We start from the raw sequence: 18,093 nt of genomic DNA, 5'->3' as shown, positions 1-18,093 counted from the left end.
TCTTTGGCACTCAGCCTTCTTCACAGTCCAACTCTCACATCCATACGTGACCACAGGAAAAACCATAGCCTTGACTAGACGGACCTTTGTTGGCAAAGTAATGTCTCTGCTTTTGAATATGCTATCTAGGTTGGTCATAACTTTTCTTCCAAGGAGTAAGCATCTTTGAATTTCATGGCTGCAGTCACCATCTGCAGTGATTTTGGAGCCCAAAAAAATAAAGTCTGACACAGTTTCCATTATTTCCCCATCTATTTCCCATGAAGTGATGGGACCGGATGCCATTATCTTCATTTTCTGAATGTTGAGCTTTAAGCCAACTTTTTCACTCTCCTCTTTCACTTTCATCAAGAGGCTTTTTAGTTCCTCTTCACTTTCTGCCATAAGGGTGGTGTCATCTGTATATCTGAGGTGATTGATATTTCTCCCAGCAATCTTGATTCCAGCTTGTGTTTCTTCCGGTCCAGCGTTTCTCATGATGTCCTCTGCATATAAGTTAAATAAGCAGGGTGACAATATCCAGCCTTGACGTACTCCTTTTCCTATTTGGAACCAGGCTGTTGTTCCATGTTCAGTTCTAACTGTTGCTTCCTGACCTGCATACAAATTTCTCAAGAGGCAGATCAGGTGGTCTGGTATTCCCATCTCTTTCAGAATTTCCCACAGTTTATTGTGATCCACACAGTCAAAGGCTTTGGCATAGTCAATAAAACAGAAATAGATGTTTTTCTGGAACTCTCTTGCTTTTTCCATGATCCAGCGGATGTTGGCAATTTGATCTCTGGTTCCTCTGCCTTTTCTAAAACCAGCTTGAACATCAGGAAGTTCACGGTTCACATATTGCTGAAGCCTGGCTTGGAGAATTTTGAGCATTACTTTACTAGCATGTGAGATGAGTGCAATTGTGCAGTCATTTGAGCATTCTTTGGCATTGCCTTTCTTTGGGATTGGAATGAAAACTGACCTTTTCCAGTCCTGTGGCCACTGCTGAGTTTTCCAAATTTGCTGGCATATTGAGTGCAGCACTTTCACAGCATCATCTTTCAGGATTTGAAATAGCTCGACTGGAATTCCATCACCTCCACTAGCTTTATTCGTAGTGATGCTTTCTAAGGCCCACTTGACTTCACATTCCAGGATGTCTGGCTCTAGGTCAGTGATCACACCATCGTGATTATCTGGGTCATGAAGATCTTTTTTGTACAATTCTTCTGTGTATTCTTGCCATCTCTTCTTAATATCTTCTGCTTCTGTTAGGTCCATACCATTTCTGTCCTTTATCGAGCCCATCTTTGCATGAAATGTTCCCTTGGTATCTCTAATTTTCTTGAAGAGATCTCTAGTCTTTCTCATTCTGTTGCTTTCCTCTGTTTCTTTGCACTGATCGCTGAAGAAGGCTTTCTTATCTCTTCTTGCTATTCTTTGGAACTTTGCATTCAGATGCTTATATGTTTCCTTTTCTCCTTTGCTTTTCGCTTCTCTTCTTTTCACAGCTATTTGTAAGGCCTCCCCAGACAGCCATTTTGCTTTTTTGCATTTCTTTTCCATGGGGATGGTCTTGATCCCTGTCTCCTGTACAATGTCACAAACCTCATTCCATAGTTCATCAGGCACTCTATCTATCAGATCTAGGCCCTTAAATCTATTTCTCACTTTGACTGTATAATTATAAGGGATTTGATTTAGGTTATACCTGAATGATCTAGTGGTTTTCCCTGCTTTCTTCAATTTAAGTCTGAATTTGGCAATAAGAAGTTCATGATCTGAGCCACAGTCAGCTCCTGGCCTTGTTTTTGCTGACTGTATAGAGCTTCTCTGTCTTTGGCTACAAAGAATATAATCAATCTGATTTTGGTGTTGACCATCAGGTGATGTCCATGTATATAGTCTTCTCTACTATTATGTTAAGAACCTTTTATTAAATACTTTCCATGGGCCAAATTCTCTACATTCATTATTTCATTTTATTATCACAAACAAAACAATTATCCGGTGGGTAGGATATAGGGAAGACTCAAACTCATGCCTTTTAACTCCAAGTCACAAGCCCCTTGCTCAAAGAGTCGATGGTCTGTTTTGGAGGCAAGACATACAAAAGTGAAAAGGGAGAAGAGACTGTGTGATGATTGAGTGAATCTGGAGGCTCTGTAAAGATTCATTCAGAGGGTATTTTTCTGAGTGAGCATCGTTTGTTTCTTGAAGAAGGAAGGGCTTGGATTAACCAATAAAGGGTAGGCAGGGTCAGGCAGAGAAAGTAAAGGATGAGCATAAGCAGAAAGGCAGAAAAAAGACATGAGACTGGAGAGAAGTGTTGCTTTTTCCAGCTTGAAGAGCTGAAGTTAAGGCACTAGGCTGGATATCAATAGAAAGTTGAGGAAAGTTTCCTGCTCTCAGGATTTTCCAGTCTGTGGCAGACGGTGGATCTGACAAGGCCCCATGTCAGCCATTCTGTAATGAGGGAAGGAAAGGCTTTCTATGTGAACAGGAAGCTTCCAAGAAGGCATCACAGAGGAAACAGCATTTGAGAGGGACGTGCCATAGAGTTTATGATGGGTTAGGAATCTGGAGATGGGGATGGAGGATGTTTAGTGTGAGCGAAGTATAAGGCAGGGTTCAGGAATGGTGAGCTCTATAGAGCAGGAGTATGGATGAATCAGGGAAGCAGAGGAGGTCTTGAGGCTGGAAAGGAACCAGGAACTGCCCAACAACAGAAAGAACCGGCTGATCCTGGGATCGCTTGCTCTCCATCCCAGAATGCTGGTGACTCAGAATTCTCATAAGAAGGTGGGACGGTCCAGGGTTGCTCAGTGCACTCAGGGGGCGCAGTTCCTGGGATTTGGCTGAACTTTTCCTGCAAAGACAGGGGCAGGGCTTCACTGTGAGGCAGGAGGTTGTGTAATCCCATTCCTGTCTTCTCTCGAGTAAAGGGATACCCAGAACTCTAAGGCTCTGGCTCCTGGTTTAATTTGAACATCTTACAACCCTGGAGTTGTTTATACCTAACTCAGGGTTGGGAAGTCAGTAGCAGAGAATACCAGAGCTTTAGGCCATAAAACATAAAGTACTTACTCCACGGGGCCAGCTCTAGGGGACATCCATCCCAGAATTCTGCCACAAACTCAAGTCTTGGACTTACGACCGCTTTGGTTTATTATTTGTTTAAATATTAGCTGCCAGTATTTTTTGAGCACTGCCTCTGTGCTAGGCTCTAGGCTAAGCCCTTCTGTGGATGGTCTGTTGTAATCTGTTTACAAGTCCTTGGAAGCTGTCAGGTTATTGGCCCCGTTTCACAGTGAGGAAACGACACCTCACCCAGCAGATTGAAAGAGCTGGATATTCCCCACCATGTCAAACTCCAGAACCCGAGTTCCCTTCGCTTCCAACTCAGCCTTATTCACCCAGCCCCTAATTCCATGCCTCCTGCCCATGAATATATACATGTAGGTGGGACTTCCTCCTAACCCTGTGGTTTGGCATGCATGCATGCTAAGTCACTTCAGTCGTGTCTGACTCTGTGACCCTAAGGAAAATAGCCCGCCAAGCTCCTCTGTCCTTGGGAATTCCCCAGGCAAGACATTGGAGTGGGTTGCCATGCCCTTCTCCAGAGCGTCTTCCTGACCCAGGGTTGAACCTGTGTCTCTTACCATCTCCTGCATTGGCAGGCCAGTTTCTTACTGCTAGAGCAACCTGGGAAGCCCCCTAAGGTTGACAGCATATCCCTGAAACCTTCCACCCAAATGCCTTTCAGCATTTTGGGATCCTTTCAGTCCCAATAAGAGAAGTTGCCTCTAATGAGATCTTTATTTCCAATATCATTTTCCAATGGAATACGTATCTTCCCCAAGGTGAGAAACCATACCAGTGTGACTTCAAGGACTGTGAACGAAGGTTTTCTCGTTCAGACCAGCTCAAAAGACACCAAAGGAGACACACAGGTTTGTAGGCTCCCTTCTCGTTGCTGGCAGTGTGTTCCCTTGGGTCATTGTTGATTTTGTGATTCTTTTTATTGTTCAATATGGGTGTGAGAGGGTCAGCCATTTTTTAAGTTTCTCCAATAATTTTCCCTCCTAATTGCTGGGGATTTACCTTCTCTTAAAAAAAAAAAAAAAGAAAAGAAAAGGAAACGTCCCACATTTCCCCTGAAAACCACAGAATCATGATATTCCCACTAGCAATTTGCTGATGATACACTGAGTGTCAGTAAAGAACACGGGTGGGGGGAGAGCAAAGTCCCATCTGTAGTGTGTGATTCACTTTTTCAGTCTCAGACACAGCTGAAACTTCTCTGAGAAGCTGGACACTTGTGGTTAAGCAATAGTTGTTCCCAAGACAACAGGTCTTCAAGGATTACTGTGCGGTATTAGGTGGCTCCTGCTGGGCCTGGGGTGTTGGGGAAATCTGAGGGCGAGCCAGACACTGCAGGTATGGCTGGAAATGCCCAACTCCTCAGGCCACCGGGAAGCGGGCCTTGTGGGCCTTGCTATGCCCCCACACGGTTAGGGCCGCGGCTAGACCTTCTCTGTCCGTTTAGGTGTGAAACCATTCCAGTGTAAAACTTGTCAGCGAAAGTTCTCCCGTTCCGACCACCTGAAGACCCACACCAGGACTCATACAGGTAAAACAAGTGCGTAAACTTTTCTTCACATTTATTTTTCTTTATTTTTTTAAACTACTGTTGAATGGGGTTGCTTGTGATGCGAGAGATTGGAAAAGATGAGTGGAAAAGTTCTAAACAGCTTTAGATTCAGGAGAAAGAACAGTGCATGGATGTCTTTAAATAATAACATTGTTTAAGAAGGAATGGGGGTGGGAGGTATGGAGCAGAAGAGATGTGAAAAGAACTGCTTTCAGGAGTGTCCAGAATGAAGTGAAGAGATAAGCTAAGTCCCTGCTGTTCCCAGTTTGTTGCATCACATCTTTATCGCTCAGTTTGATAGGATAATCAGCCTTGGAGGAAAATAGCAGAAATTCTAGCAAGCCAATCACTTGTACTCCTGAAAGTTTGCATTTTATAACACTGTTTTCAGAGACCTGAATCTTTGCTCTGCTAAAAGTTAATGCCCCAGGAGCAGGCATGGTTTCTGCCAGACTCATATTGGTGTGTGGGTATTATTTCCTTCATAGTAGAATAGAGGGAGGCACTTCCCCTCCTTCCCTCTGGCCCAGTGGTTAAGACTCAGCATTTTCAATGCAGGGAGCACAGGTTCAGTCCCTGGTCAGGGGACTAAGATCCCACATGCTGCATGGCCAAAAAGTAAAAATAAACAAACAAAAGGAGTAGAGAGAGAAAAGACATTTATTCACAGCTGCTGAAAGTTTTTGCTTCTCCACAAGGCTGGTATGATTCAGAATGAAAATAGCACCATCTTCGTTGTGTATTTTCTAGCTTTAGAGGGAGGACCAATGCTTAGTTTATCTCATTTTATCTTCACAACATCCTTAGAAGATAAGTAGGATAGGTAACATTTCATCCCCATTTTACAGATGAGGAGACTGAGGCACAGAATGATGAAATAACTTTGTTTAAAATCCCAAAGCTAGTAAGTAGCAACCCCAGATCTGTCTCTTCCCAGCCCACCTGCCCACTGCTTCTTTACTGGGGAAAGAGTCTGTGTTCACCTTGTGGCCCAGGGAGGAGAGAGAATCAGGAGGAGACCCCCTGGTCAGCAGAGTTGAGTTCCCTCGAGAGTTTGAGGAGGATGATGACCGACAGGAGAAGCGGTTAGGATTTGTCCATTAGGAGGTGACCTTTGACAGCACGGTTGGCCGTGGGAGCAGGGGACAGGAGCCAGATCAGGAAGGGCCGAGGGACAGTGAGTGGGAGGCGAGGGAAGTATAAGGCGTGATCCGCCGTGCAGTCCTGGATTCTCAGCCCCAGCAGGCTGTACTTGTAGGCAGTCAGAGTACCTGTGGCCCAGAGTCAGTGGGATGGACAGCTCATTTCCTGACTCGAGTACCTTTAATGTCACTTCTTTGCCTTAGTCCTGAGCTCATAATTTGGTGGGGAAGAGGTACCCTGCGCCCCACCTCATGCGTATCTGTCGATGTACAAAATGACCTATGTCACTCGCAGACTGTTGAATATCTAACTGGGAGCTATAGTTGATTAGCCTCCAGTTCTGACCCGGGGACAGTGCCTCCCCTGGGATATTTCTCAGTGCTTATCCCTTTCAGTATTTCTCAGAGAAGGACTAGCTATATCTTGAGAACCTCCCCAGGTGGAGGAATTGGCTCCTGTGATGTTTTTACTTAGGATAAAGCCACAGCTGTATTTCCATTATGCCGAGGCCCAGGAAGTGTGTCCTACAGACAGACCTGGATTTGGAATCAGACAGACCCAGGTTTAAGAAGTCTTGCCTGTGTCTGCACTCACCTGAGGTTCCAGCCTCATCTGTAGAATGCGGATAATAATGCTTACCTTACAGGTTGTTGGAAAGAGTACATGAAATTATATATATTATGTATAATTTATATATATATATATATATGATAACCCAGCACAGAGCTTAGTACATAGATAAGCATTCAGAAATGCTAATTATCTTTCCCATCCAAAATGAGACTTGGAAGAAACTTCTGAGGCCTCCTTAGATGGAGAAGCCTCGATTTTTTGGCAAGCTTTGAAAAAATCTTGAAACCATGCCTCACCTCCAATCTTCTATATAATGGGTATTACTCTCTAAATAACCCTTTAAGGTAAAAGAAGCAAATACCATGTGTACTGAGGTCAGTGATTTATTTGACACGCCCAGCCCGTCCAGAATATGTATACAGACAGAGATGTTAAAGCTCTAGTTGCAGCTGTGCTACTGGGTGGCGGTCCATTAACAGTATCCTGCGTGATGATCCTAAGGCCCTTGCCTTCCAGTTAAGCTCAGTGCCCTCCTTAAACAGCAAACGGGAAGCGTTTGCACAATTCACAAAACCGTCTAATGACAGGGGTTGTGTTTTACCAAGTGTTTTCCCCCCTTGATTAAATATGAAGCGCCCAGACATTTCCGTTACCTTGATTCGCTCCGTCTCTCCCATTTCCCAAGTCTTCTGACTCAGTGACATTTCGTAATTGTCACAGCATTTTAATCCTTGAGGCCCCAGAGGTGCTGCCACGTCAAGGCCGCCTCGTGAGATGAACTAGATGTGTGAGCTTAGGGAAAAAGCTAGAGGGAATGTGGAGTGGGTGCCTTGTGATGATTTAACTCAGGCCTCTGGTAGTTGAACTTGCAGCTCCATCTCTCCACGGCAAGTGTCTCTGACTGGCCATTGTGTCAACAGGTGAGAAGCCCTTCAGCTGTCGGTGGCCCAGTTGTCAGAAAAAGTTTGCCCGGTCAGACGAATTGGTCCGCCATCACAACATGCACCAGAGAAATATGAGCAAGCTGCAGCTGGCGCTCTGAGGGGTCCCCACCGGCCGCCGTCCCGCGCCCCAGGCAGGCCCGAGTGCGCGCTCCTCTCAAAGCTGACTTTCAGATTCCTCCTCACTCGCCTGTCGGAGAAGGAAATGGCGGTTGATCTTTCTTCATCCAACGTCTGAGACAAGATGCCTGTACTACTGGATTCTACCAGGTTTGCCCAAAGGGGTTGGTCTCTGCTTAGCCAACTTTGAGTTGACTCGTAAGGCCCTGGAGAAGTGGCTCTCAGTGTCCGGTTAGTTAAAAGCCCGTCACCATTTGGTCTGGATTTTCCACTGTAAGCAGAGCCACTGTTGGTGATGTTCCCCTGCCCCTTCTCACTTTACACTCATTTTCAAGAGGAATGGAGTCATTGTACCATTTTCCATCATAGAATATTTATGGGCCCAGGCATGTGGATGTGTCTGCTAATGTAAACTTTGTCATGGTTTCCATTTACTAACAGCAACAGCGAGAAATAAATCAGAGAGCAAGGCACTGGGGGTGAGTCCTGTCCGACATTCCGGAGGTTAGGCAGGCTGCTAACCTGGACCAGGCAACTTTTAAAACTCAAGCATTTCAAGCAGCTGAAAAAAAAAAAAAAAAGAATCAGAACTAACCAGTACCTCTGCAGAGATATCTAAAAGAATCTTAGCATTCAGTTAATTCATTGTTAATGTTAGCACAATGCTCTTAAGAAATCGTGCTTGAGGATCTGAGATTTTGTTTTTGTGTTTCTGTTTGACTTTTGAGTTGTAATCATATACATCTTCAGAGATGTACATATCTCCTCACACAAAGGAAGTGGAATTCATTTTTATCATTTGGGGTGTCCTTAGAGTATACAGACCATGCTGGTTATGTGGCTTCAAGTTGTAAAAATTAAAATGACTCTAAAAGAACATAAGGGCTGGTCCAGAATTTCCACTGATAAGACTGTTCTTAAGTAACTTAAATAACTTTGGGTCTCCAAGTATATGTGAAAAAAAAAAAAAATGAGACTTAATGGTGTGAGGAAATCCATTGTTTAAAGGTGGTTGGGTGTATGTGTGTGTGTTTTGTTTTTATTTGTTAAGGGAGGGAGTTTATTATTTACTGTTGCTTGAAATTATTGTGTAAATATATATATCTGATAATGATTTGCTCTTTGACAGCTAAAGTTAGGATATGTATAAATGTTAGATGTATCACTGTTTTGGTGTTGATCTTCCAACATATTGATGATAACACTAAAAATGTAACCTGCATTTTTCACTTTGCTCTCAATTAAAGTCTATTCAAAAGGAAAGTGGTAAGATTCTATCAGCTGTATTATGTTCACATCTTGGGGAGAGTTGAGCCTCTTTTCCACAGGTAAGGTGCTGACACTGACATCAGTGACCACTTAAGACTAATCAGGTCCTGACCATTCTTTGTTTCTCTCTGTTGAAACTCAGGAGGCAATTACTGACCCTAGAAGCAGCCAGAGAGCACTGCCCCCTCCTCTCATCATAAAGTAATTGTGATCACAAGGGCTCATGGCTGGATGGGGGGACTTGTGTGTTCCGAGTCATTTTCATCAGGCTATCATTGCATCACTTCTTATTCCATGTCAGCAAAAAAAAGCCTAGAGAGATGCAAATAACTGTTCTTTTTTTTTTTTTTTTTTAAGTTCACAGGTACACACTGCAATTAGGAGGGTATAAACTGAACACCTAGTACAACTGAACTTGCAATTGTAGTTGCTATGAAGTAGCTCAGCAGGTTGGAGACAGCTCAGGCTTTCCAGGGCAGCCGAGTGTGAAAGCAAAGATCTACATTATCTATAAACTATAAACTCTCTTCCTGGTTCTGGTGGATAGTTTTTCAGTTGTAAATAAGGAGATTAATTTGGTGCCGCTCCTCTCCACTCCATTATCTGGGAACTTGCATGCATTCCAGGCTTCATTTCTTCATTTAAAATGTATCTTGAACAGACAGCAGCTCACCGCAGGGATTTTTCTGTGTTGAAGAGCAGCTCAAAGTTTGGGGCCGCCTGAAAGTCAGGTCCTGAGGCCCCACTTGGTTTGCATCTGGCTCTTGCATCACTGTTAATTATAGCAAATGTGGTGACTCATTTGTATCAGCAGTTTTTATCTTTTCCTGCCAGAAGACAGCATTTCTCTGGAGAAGCTCAGGACAAGCATGGCAAACGTCAGCCAGTCGGAACGAGCCAGGTTTCACAAGAGCGGCCACATTGTTTCAGCTGCTCGAGGAAGCCCAGAGATTCTCACACCACTTCAGCAGGTTAGCTTGCAGTTAAGGTCATGGGCTTTGGAAAGCCGACCAACCTGGGTTCAGATTGTCAGTCCTTGTTTTCCTCATCTGTGTCTGACAGGTAGTCGTAGTGAGGATTAAATAGGGGGAAAAGCATTAAAACTTCAACCACATAGCAAAGGCTTCATAAACATCATCTAGGAAAATGATTACCCAAGAACTCATGCTAATTTCCTTTCCACTCCCCTCTCCCACCTCCCCGCCCCAAACACTACCACCACCTCCAGCGTCCTTTTGGGGTATCCAGATATCTTCACAGGTCAAGTCCACCAAACGACAAACAAATCCATTTCCATGTACCACAAACCAGAGTTAAGGTTTACAGCAACAGAGCTCTTGTCAACCTCCCCACAGAGAGCACATCTGTTGGTTTTGTGTTTGGTAATGTACCCGGTGGCATTGAGTATGTGTTCTGAGACCTGCGGTGTTGACCATGAGCAGAATGTCAGGAAGAATGTTGGTCACAGGGAGCTCTCTGTAGTTCAGGCTAGAGGCTATATATAGGTGCAGGTGTCAAAATGTACATTCTCCCATCTCACTTTAGTAAAGTGTCTGGTCCAGTATCTTTAAAAGGCCACCTCCAGTCCTTCAATGGTTCTTCCCAGACTCTCTCATCCTGGACCCTCTGTAGCACTTGGAGTACATAACATTCAGTAGCATCTTAATATGGGTGTTGTGCTTTCGCATCTAGGACCGTCTGTCAGTAAGGTTGACAGGGTAAGTATTTTTCCCACTTTACAGATGAGGAAGCTAAGGCTCAGTGACAGTAGTGGCTGAGGCTGGTCTTGGTATTCCATATCCAGTTTTCCTTCCAAAATGTGTTTGACGATGTAGACATGCACTCTGCTCCATGGTTTTATATCTGCAAGTTATACCTTCCTAACCATGTGTGCAGAGAAGGCAATGGCACCCCACTCCAGTACTCTTGCCTGGAAAATCCCATGGACGGAGGAGCCTGGTGGGCTGCAGTCCATGGGATCGCTAAGAGTCGGACACAACTGAGCGACTTCACTTTCACTTTTCACTTTCCTGCATTGGAGAAGGAAATGGCAACCCACTCCAGTGTTCTTGCCTGGAGAATCCCAGGGACGGGAGAGCCTGGTGGGCTGCCGTCTGTGGGGTAGCACAGAGTCGGACACGACTGAAGCGACTTAGCAGCAGCAGCAGCAGCAACCATGTGTGAACTCCTAGAGGAGTGGATCATCTCCCTTCCTGTGTTACTTTCTCAAGGACTTCTCAGCTTTTACTAACCATGCTGCTGCTAAGTCACTTCAGTCGTGTCCCACTCTGTGCGACCCCATAGACGGCAGCCCACCAGGCTCCCCGTCCCTGGGATTCTCTAGGCAAGAACACTGGAGTGGGTTGCCATTTCCTTCTCCAATGCATGAAAGTGAAAAGTGAAAGTGAAGTCACTCAGTCGCTCAGCAACCCCATGGACTGCAGCCTTCCAGGCTCCTCCATCCATGGGATTTTCCAGGCAAGAGTACTGGAGTAGGGTGCCATTGCCTTCTCCATAGACATTCCCTATGGAATGGAATTTGTTCAAGTACAGTCTCCCATTCGGAAGTTCTGGGGCGGGGCCTGAGACCACATTCCTGACACGTTCCCAGGAGATGCCAACCCTGCTGGGCTGTGGACCACACTTCGTGTTAGCTGCTCAGTCATGTCTGACTCTTCACAACCCCATGGACTGCAGCTGGCCAGGCTTCTCTGTCCATGGAATTCTTATATTTCTGGTGGCTCAGATGGACCACACTTTTTGCAAAAACCTAAAGGCTGGGCTCCATAAATACTTTCTGCTGAGTTGTGCACCTGACAGTCCTAGGAATACCCTGAACCTTCTTAGCCTGTAGACAGTGACCATGAAGATGGCCTGAGGCTCTGCTGTAATGGGCCCTGGGGCTGAGGGCAGGGCACTGGTGTTGAATGTGGTCAGAAGTGCTGCGTGCAGGCGAGTCCATCTCTGCAGAGGTTTGTTTTCAAACACAGCCTGCCCATCCTCTGTCAGTGACGTTCCACAGGCAGGGGAGACACCCTCTCCCCCAACACAAGTCCAGGTAAGGAGAAGCACGGTGCATGGTCCACCTGCATATCCAGTCCTCACTCCCCACTGGGCTCACATTTCCACCGCAGGCCTGATGCCATCCTTGCCAGTGTCCGTAGACCAAAACCTTCCAGTTTTTTGGAGAGGATTTATTTCCCACTAACCAGGCAGGAATCCCCCATGTCTCGTCCCTACTAGGGGCCAGTGTTTAGCTCTTCAGATACCAAAGGGAAAAGGGAGAAGGCAATGTCTTCCAGAGCCCTGTGCCCCCTGCGGGGTGTTTACACCACTGACTTTGGACTAACCAGGTCAGGCGTGTCAGGAACAGGTGTGTGTGTGTGAGTATAAGTAGAAGAGTGGTTCCCAACTAGACACATTTTTCTTCAGAGCCTTGCAGCCAGCAGAGTGGCTCAGGAATTGCTCACAGGTAAATGTGTAAGAACCACAGTGAACAAAGGAATCCCCCAAGAGAATGTGAAAGGCTTGGCCCTTTTTATTCAGGTCTTTGCTTCTGCTATGCTAAGTCACTTCAGTCGTGTCTGACTCTGTGTGACCCCATAGACGGCAGCCCACCAGGCTCTCCCGTCTCTGGGATTCTCCAGGCAAGAACACTGGAGTACTGGAGTGGGGTTTGCTTCTAGTGATTATTTAATTGTATTTCAAATGATTGAAATCTGTGCAGAACTTAGTAAGTGATCACAATGATGACCACATGGCCTGATTTTTTACACTGAGAAAGTAGCTGCCTCAGTGGAGGGTTCTAGGTTCTTCTCCATTTTTCAAGCAAAATCCTGATTTTGTGAATTCTCAGACTCATCTTAAGAAGGAAAGAGATCCAGGCAGCATAAGAAGGGTCACCTTTCAGAGGGCCAGAAACCCAGCAGACCACACAGCCATACTCAGTGAGGTGCTACTGAGCAAAGTTTTGTTTCAGAGACTGGTGAGGAGACGAGGACAAACTCCTGAGGACTCCGAGAAATCCGCACCTTTAAGCACAGATTGAAAAGCAGCCTGCTGTGAGTGGGAGCCTCAGACAGAAGGATGTCAGATGTAAACAGCTAAGGCAGGGAAATGAGCAAATGTAATTTTAGGAGCTCACAAGGCATTTTTATGGAGCACAGAAGGATTGAGAGATGGTCCATGAGGGTGGGGCTGAGATCAATGTAGAGGGTGGGTTGGTTGAAATGAATGGCATCTCTTCCTCTTGGCATCCTAGGAGGATTGATGTTGACACTGGGCAATTGCTTGACATGGTAGGGACTCTGAGGAGGCATTTGGAGTCCAGGAGAAAGAGGAAGGAGGCATGGAAAGAGGGGACAACTCTGGGAAGAAAGACAAGGGATGGAGTGTGGATGTTAGGGAAATCTGACAGGAAGAGGGGGCTTCTGTCTGACAGGGCCCGACACCCATGGGAACCCATCCCAACTCTGTTAACAAGCACCCAGGGCCTTTCCAAATGGGAGGTGCTCGGTGATAATAATGGGGCCATTTACTACATCTTTATGTGCAGACCACTGCCATGGTACATGCATTCTCTTACTGAGAATGTGCCCAGTTTACAGATAAAGAAACCGAGGCTCTATGAAACACCTCACACAGGGTCTCACAGCTCTTGTACGGCAGAGATTCAAAGCCAACTCTGACTCGGAGCCCACACTCTTAACCCCTTCATTTTACAATACTTATCCCCCTTGTCCCAGAGCATGTTGGCCCCACAAACCAGAGGACAGAAATGCTGAGAGAACACAGCAGTGATATCTTCTTGCCCACCGGCTTATTCAGATACTAGGAATGTTTGCCCAGTGCCCGGAGGAAGGGTAGGTGTGATTGGTAAAATGTTCCTCCCATATCCAGTGATAGAGGCTGTTTGTGAAGTATGTTTTTATTCAATATTTTATATTAAATACCAGAACTTAATGACATAGCATAATGTTAGGCGGACAGTGATAAAAGGGCAAAATTGAGAAACACATTTAAGAGTTCAAGGTCAATGAGTACTTTTAAAAAGCAGCATCCTGCTTTCCCAAGCAGCTCTACGTCAGAGGGAGGGGGTGGGGGAGGAAGCTGCTGGTCTCTGGTGATGGTGGGGGTGGGGAGAAATCTTGGGAGTGTCCCATGGACAGGTTTGCCCCTTAGTCTCAGCAGGCAGCCTTCATGTTTCAAAGACGTCTTTGGGCCCTTAGCATCCAAAGGAGGAAGTTCCAGGGAGACAGACTCACAGCTGTCTCTTGTCCTAATTTTTCTGAGGTCTCCAAATACAATGATCCATGTCAGTGGGCTTTATCACTCAATGCGGGCATAGCCTTCCTTCCAGCCGCCACTGCAACAGAGCTGGCCCCTGGCAGGGGAGGAGGGGCACGCTCTGCTTGGAAGGGTTTGTGGAGGTCTCATGGGGGAAGAAGTCCACTGAGCCACACCTGCCCTCCTGGCAGCAGCAGGCTGAGTGAGGCTGAGTTGACCCCCTCTCGTAGGCTCCGCCTGATAAAGATGTCTGAAATCTCTGGGTGGACACCATAAAGTTTGTTTGAGGAAGACTCCCGATGCTGTCGTGTGGAGATAAGCTGCCGCTGTTTTTAGGCGGGGACTCCTGGGCCCCGGGAGAAGCAGCTAAGGTGCTATGAACCATGCAAGATGCATCTTCCGCCTGTGTCTAGTAAATTCTAACTGCTAGTGGCAAGACACGATGGTTCTGCTTGCTGATCCAGCCTCTGGCCAGTCCCTCCATTCTCCTCTGACAGGAGGGGTCTAGAAAGGTCCAGAGCAAAGGATGAGGATTGTTGAAAGAGGCCTTGGGGTCGGCTTGTCCTCCAGGAGCATCCCAGCAATGAGATACAGGCTGTGTAGCTCAAACCATGAGATCCAAGACTCCTGAATCTCAGCTTCTGCTCAGATAACAACACTGTTCTCCTCCAGAGTGTTCCAGAAGCCTGAAGGGAATGCTCAGCTGGCATGCTCAGGCAGGGTAGCCAGGTCTCTAGCTGTGCAATGATCAGAGGAAGGCCTTTCAAGAAGGACTTAGGCAGCGCCTGTCCCCAGTTTTCCCCCGCACTGGCCCCAGGTCATCCTGCCAGCAAGCCATGGCCCATCGCACTGCAGAGGGGAGATGTGGGCAGCGCTGGGCAAAGCCGGGAGGGGCAGGGTGTCAGTCACTGCCAAACCTCACTTATCCCACAGTCATCTGTGTGACCCTCTGGGAGACCGAAGGGGCTGGGACACAGGTCGCCCTGGAGAGAGAGTGGCTGTCAGTGGGACTGGCTGGGACCCACCTTCATCAGATGTCAGGTCCACGCCCTGGTGTCCCGAGGCCTCTTTTGTATAAAGGTCCTCGCTGAACCCATCAGAATGCCTCCTGCTGGTTTCAGCGTCCCAAGTAAGAGGAGAGGAAAAAAGTTTTCAGAAGCCTTGGCTCAGGCACAAAATGTGGGACGTGTCAGCAAGAGGGACAGGACCAAGGAGTCTGGAGAGCTGTGGGGCTCAGTTTTGGGGTCTGTTTGGGTCTTTGGAAACACCTTGGTTGGTTACTGAACGAGAGGAACAATGGCTCCAATAGTCAAAAGCAGCCACGATGAAAAATTCCTGGTTCTGGGTTCTGAGATGAATTTATAGTATGTGGGTTTTAAAAAACCACAATGATAGATTCAGAATTTATCAATATTTTACTACAGTCATCTCCATGGTACTACTAAACTGGGATGAAAATGGAAAAGTCTGTCTATCTACTGTAGAGCCTCCAGATACTTATTTCACTTTGCCTGTTTTCTTCCACACCAGTCCTTCTAGGATAACAGGTTGTATGGATGGAGGTCACACCAGTATCATGCCCCAGCGCCGGCATTTCCCAGCCCCATGACCCTGGATGTGCATGCTGTCTCTTCAGTCATGACCCCATGGACTATAGCCCCGCAGGCTCCTCTGTCCATGGGATTCTCCAGGCAAGAGTACTAGAGTGGGTTGCCATGCCCTCCTCCAGGGGATCTTCCCCACCCAGGGATCGAACCCACATCTCTTTCATCTCCTGAATTGGGAGGCGGGTTCTTGATTACTAGTGCCGCCTGGGAAGCCCTATGACTGGACAGCTGGACTGAACTCTGAATTTGCTCATCTCTAAGGTGGGAAGGTAACACTGACCTCAGGGACCATCATATGGGGGTAAACCTGATGCAGTGCCTGGCATGGGGCTTGGCACGTAATAGGGAGTTAGTTAATAAACAGCAGTTTGTGCTTGTAATTTTGTCTTTGACATGGTGGACTCCCATGGGTGTTTGCCTTGGTGTGCCCTGGAGAACCTCTTGTCCTTTCCTGGGCACCCATTGCCTGCTGGTCAGGGAGGGGAGCCCAGGAGAGCCAGAGGATGGTCAGTGTGGACAGGGCATTCAGTCCTGGTGGATCTGACAGCCCCTTTCCCGCCACAAGCATTCCTTGCCGACTCTGAAGGCGGAATGCAGACTCCAGGCGAGTTTGGTACCATGCCCCAGCCTGCCAGCACGCACTCCTTGAAGCAGATACGTGCGGGCTCCAGCCCGTCAGAAGAATTCATTAGGACAGTCAGTGATATGGTGCTGAAACCGGAGGCTCATTCGGGCGGGCTGGGGATAGGGAAGTCTTGTCCCTGCTGAACCTCTCCAGCTGATAAAGGCAGCCTCCGCTGGCAGATTTCATTTTTCACTGGGCCATCTGCATCCAGTCAAGGATAACTTGTCTTTCTGAAAAAGCTCCTCGTCAGCATCAGCCCTGCAGAACGTCCCCCTCTGTGAGTCAGGCACTGCTCCTGCCGCCTGAGGTCATGGGGATGGGGTGGTGTCAACAAACCAGTGTCATCGTAATATACACGGAAGCATTGAAGTGACCGAGTGTTTATGTGGTTGATGCCCTGTGCTTTTTATCAGCCCGAGTTATTGCCGATTTAGCTCTGTGTTAGCTGGCCTATAAATCTTCAGAGCAGTGTTTTTATTTTCTTAATTTTGTCATTGCTGTTATCAGCTTTTATCACCTGTTTATGTAGAGAGCATTACTGCTCTCTGCAGTCATTCTTATTCTTTATCCTTTCTTTCTCACTCCTCCCACTGCCTTTCATTCCCTCCCTCTCCCTTGCAGGTTGGAAATTCCCGGTTTGAGAGAGTCAGTCTAGCCCTTCCTCTGATGCTATGGTTCTCTTGTCAGTCCTGAGGCGACATCTTAGAGGACACGGTCCATCCTTATGGAAGGCTCATAGGTTTGAGGGGAGCTTAAGAGAATAATCAGGTTCTGGCCTTCAGATCCACTCTGTCCTCTACCTTTGTGTGATTGCCAAAAAGTTTAAGACCAATTGTAGTGGTTGGGTCTCCCAAACATCCCTTTGGAGCCAAGGTTGACCAGAGATGCTCTTGCCCTACAGTGGGCACTTCCTGTCCACAGCTAGAGAAAAGACATACCCTGCTAGCCACTGTTGTCCAGCCACTACCATTAGAACCACTTTTATGGACCTTCTGGAAACAGGGACATTTAAACTAGGTTAAGGTGTGATGTCATTCACTGCCTGACTTAAGGTCAGAGATAAACTAATTACATCATTCATTTAGTAGTCACATATTGTGAGCCTTTTATGTGTCTGACCCCTAGTTCAGAGATGAAGCAAGCATGATCTTCTCCCCAGGGCCTCACAGTCTAGTAAGAGAAGCAGAAACTAAAGCAGATAATACAGGTGTGGGGGAAGGATCAAGAATGAATTTTGCCTGAAGAGGCTAGGGAAGGCTGAGCTGTCAGAAGAGTTTTCAGCCTGGACTTGAAGGATGCAAGAAGGGGAAGAACTTTCCAGGCAGAAGGATCTACAAGAATTAAAAGGACCAGGAGGACTTCCCTGGTGGTCTAGTCATTAAGACTGAGCTTCTAATGCAGTGGGCATGGGTTTGATCTCTGGTCTTGGAACTAAGATCCTACATGCCGAAAGTAAATAAATAAATAGGATATACATGTTGAGTCATGTCTGACTCTTTGTGAACCCATGGACTGCAGCCTGCCAGGCTCCTCTGTCCATGGAATTTCCCAGGCTAAGAATACTGGAATGGGTTGCCGTTTCCTCCACCAGGGGATCTTTCTGACCCAGGGACTGAACACACATCTCTTGTGTTTCCTGCATTGCAGGCAGATTCTTTACTGCTGAGCCACCGGGGAAGCCCGTGTCTGTACCCAGAGTCAACTACTCCCTTCTCCCAGAAGCCCTCACTGTGTGGTTCTTCAACAGCTGCTCCTTAAGAATGAGGTCAAAGAGAAACAGAACAACAATCTCTGATTCTTTCTGTTTTGAAGATGGCTTGGTTTGCCAGGGCCATGTCCCTGCCCATATTCTTGTACTTCCTCCCCCATGCCTGTTCTTTTAAAAAAAAAAAA

The 18,093-nt window shown here is 46.7% G+C and overlaps 1 protein-coding gene across 15 annotated transcripts in view; it reads left to right on the top strand.

The window, feature by feature from the left end:
* WT1 (WT1 transcription factor) overlaps positions 1-8,676 on the top strand; it is a 51,232-nt gene extending 42,556 nt beyond the window's left edge. For 9 of the 15 annotated variants that reach the window (XM_086340983.1, XM_086340981.1, XM_086340992.1 and 6 more), the window contains 3 exons: positions 3,846-3,935; positions 4,532-4,624; positions 7,273-8,676. In XM_086340983.1, the coding sequence (XP_086197109.1) occupies positions 3,846-3,935; positions 4,532-4,624; positions 7,273-7,394 (305 nt within the window). In that variant the 3' untranslated portion in view covers positions 7,395-8,676. The remainder of the gene's footprint in view (positions 1-3,845; positions 3,936-4,531; positions 4,625-7,272) is intronic. The other 6 variants (XM_086340984.1, XM_086340982.1, XM_086340993.1 and 3 more) reach the window with 1 other exon arrangement.
* Positions 8,677-18,093: the final 9,417 nt, after the last annotated feature.

The sequence above is a fragment of the Bos grunniens genome, chromosome 15 (genome assembly GCF_055505025.1).
Source record: "Bos grunniens cultivar Pamir isolate PY7600 chromosome 15, Bosgru_T2T1.0, whole genome shotgun sequence".
NCBI lineage: Eukaryota > Metazoa > Chordata > Mammalia > Artiodactyla > Bovidae > Bos > Bos grunniens.
This window is presented reverse-complemented; position numbering and strand designations above follow the sequence as displayed.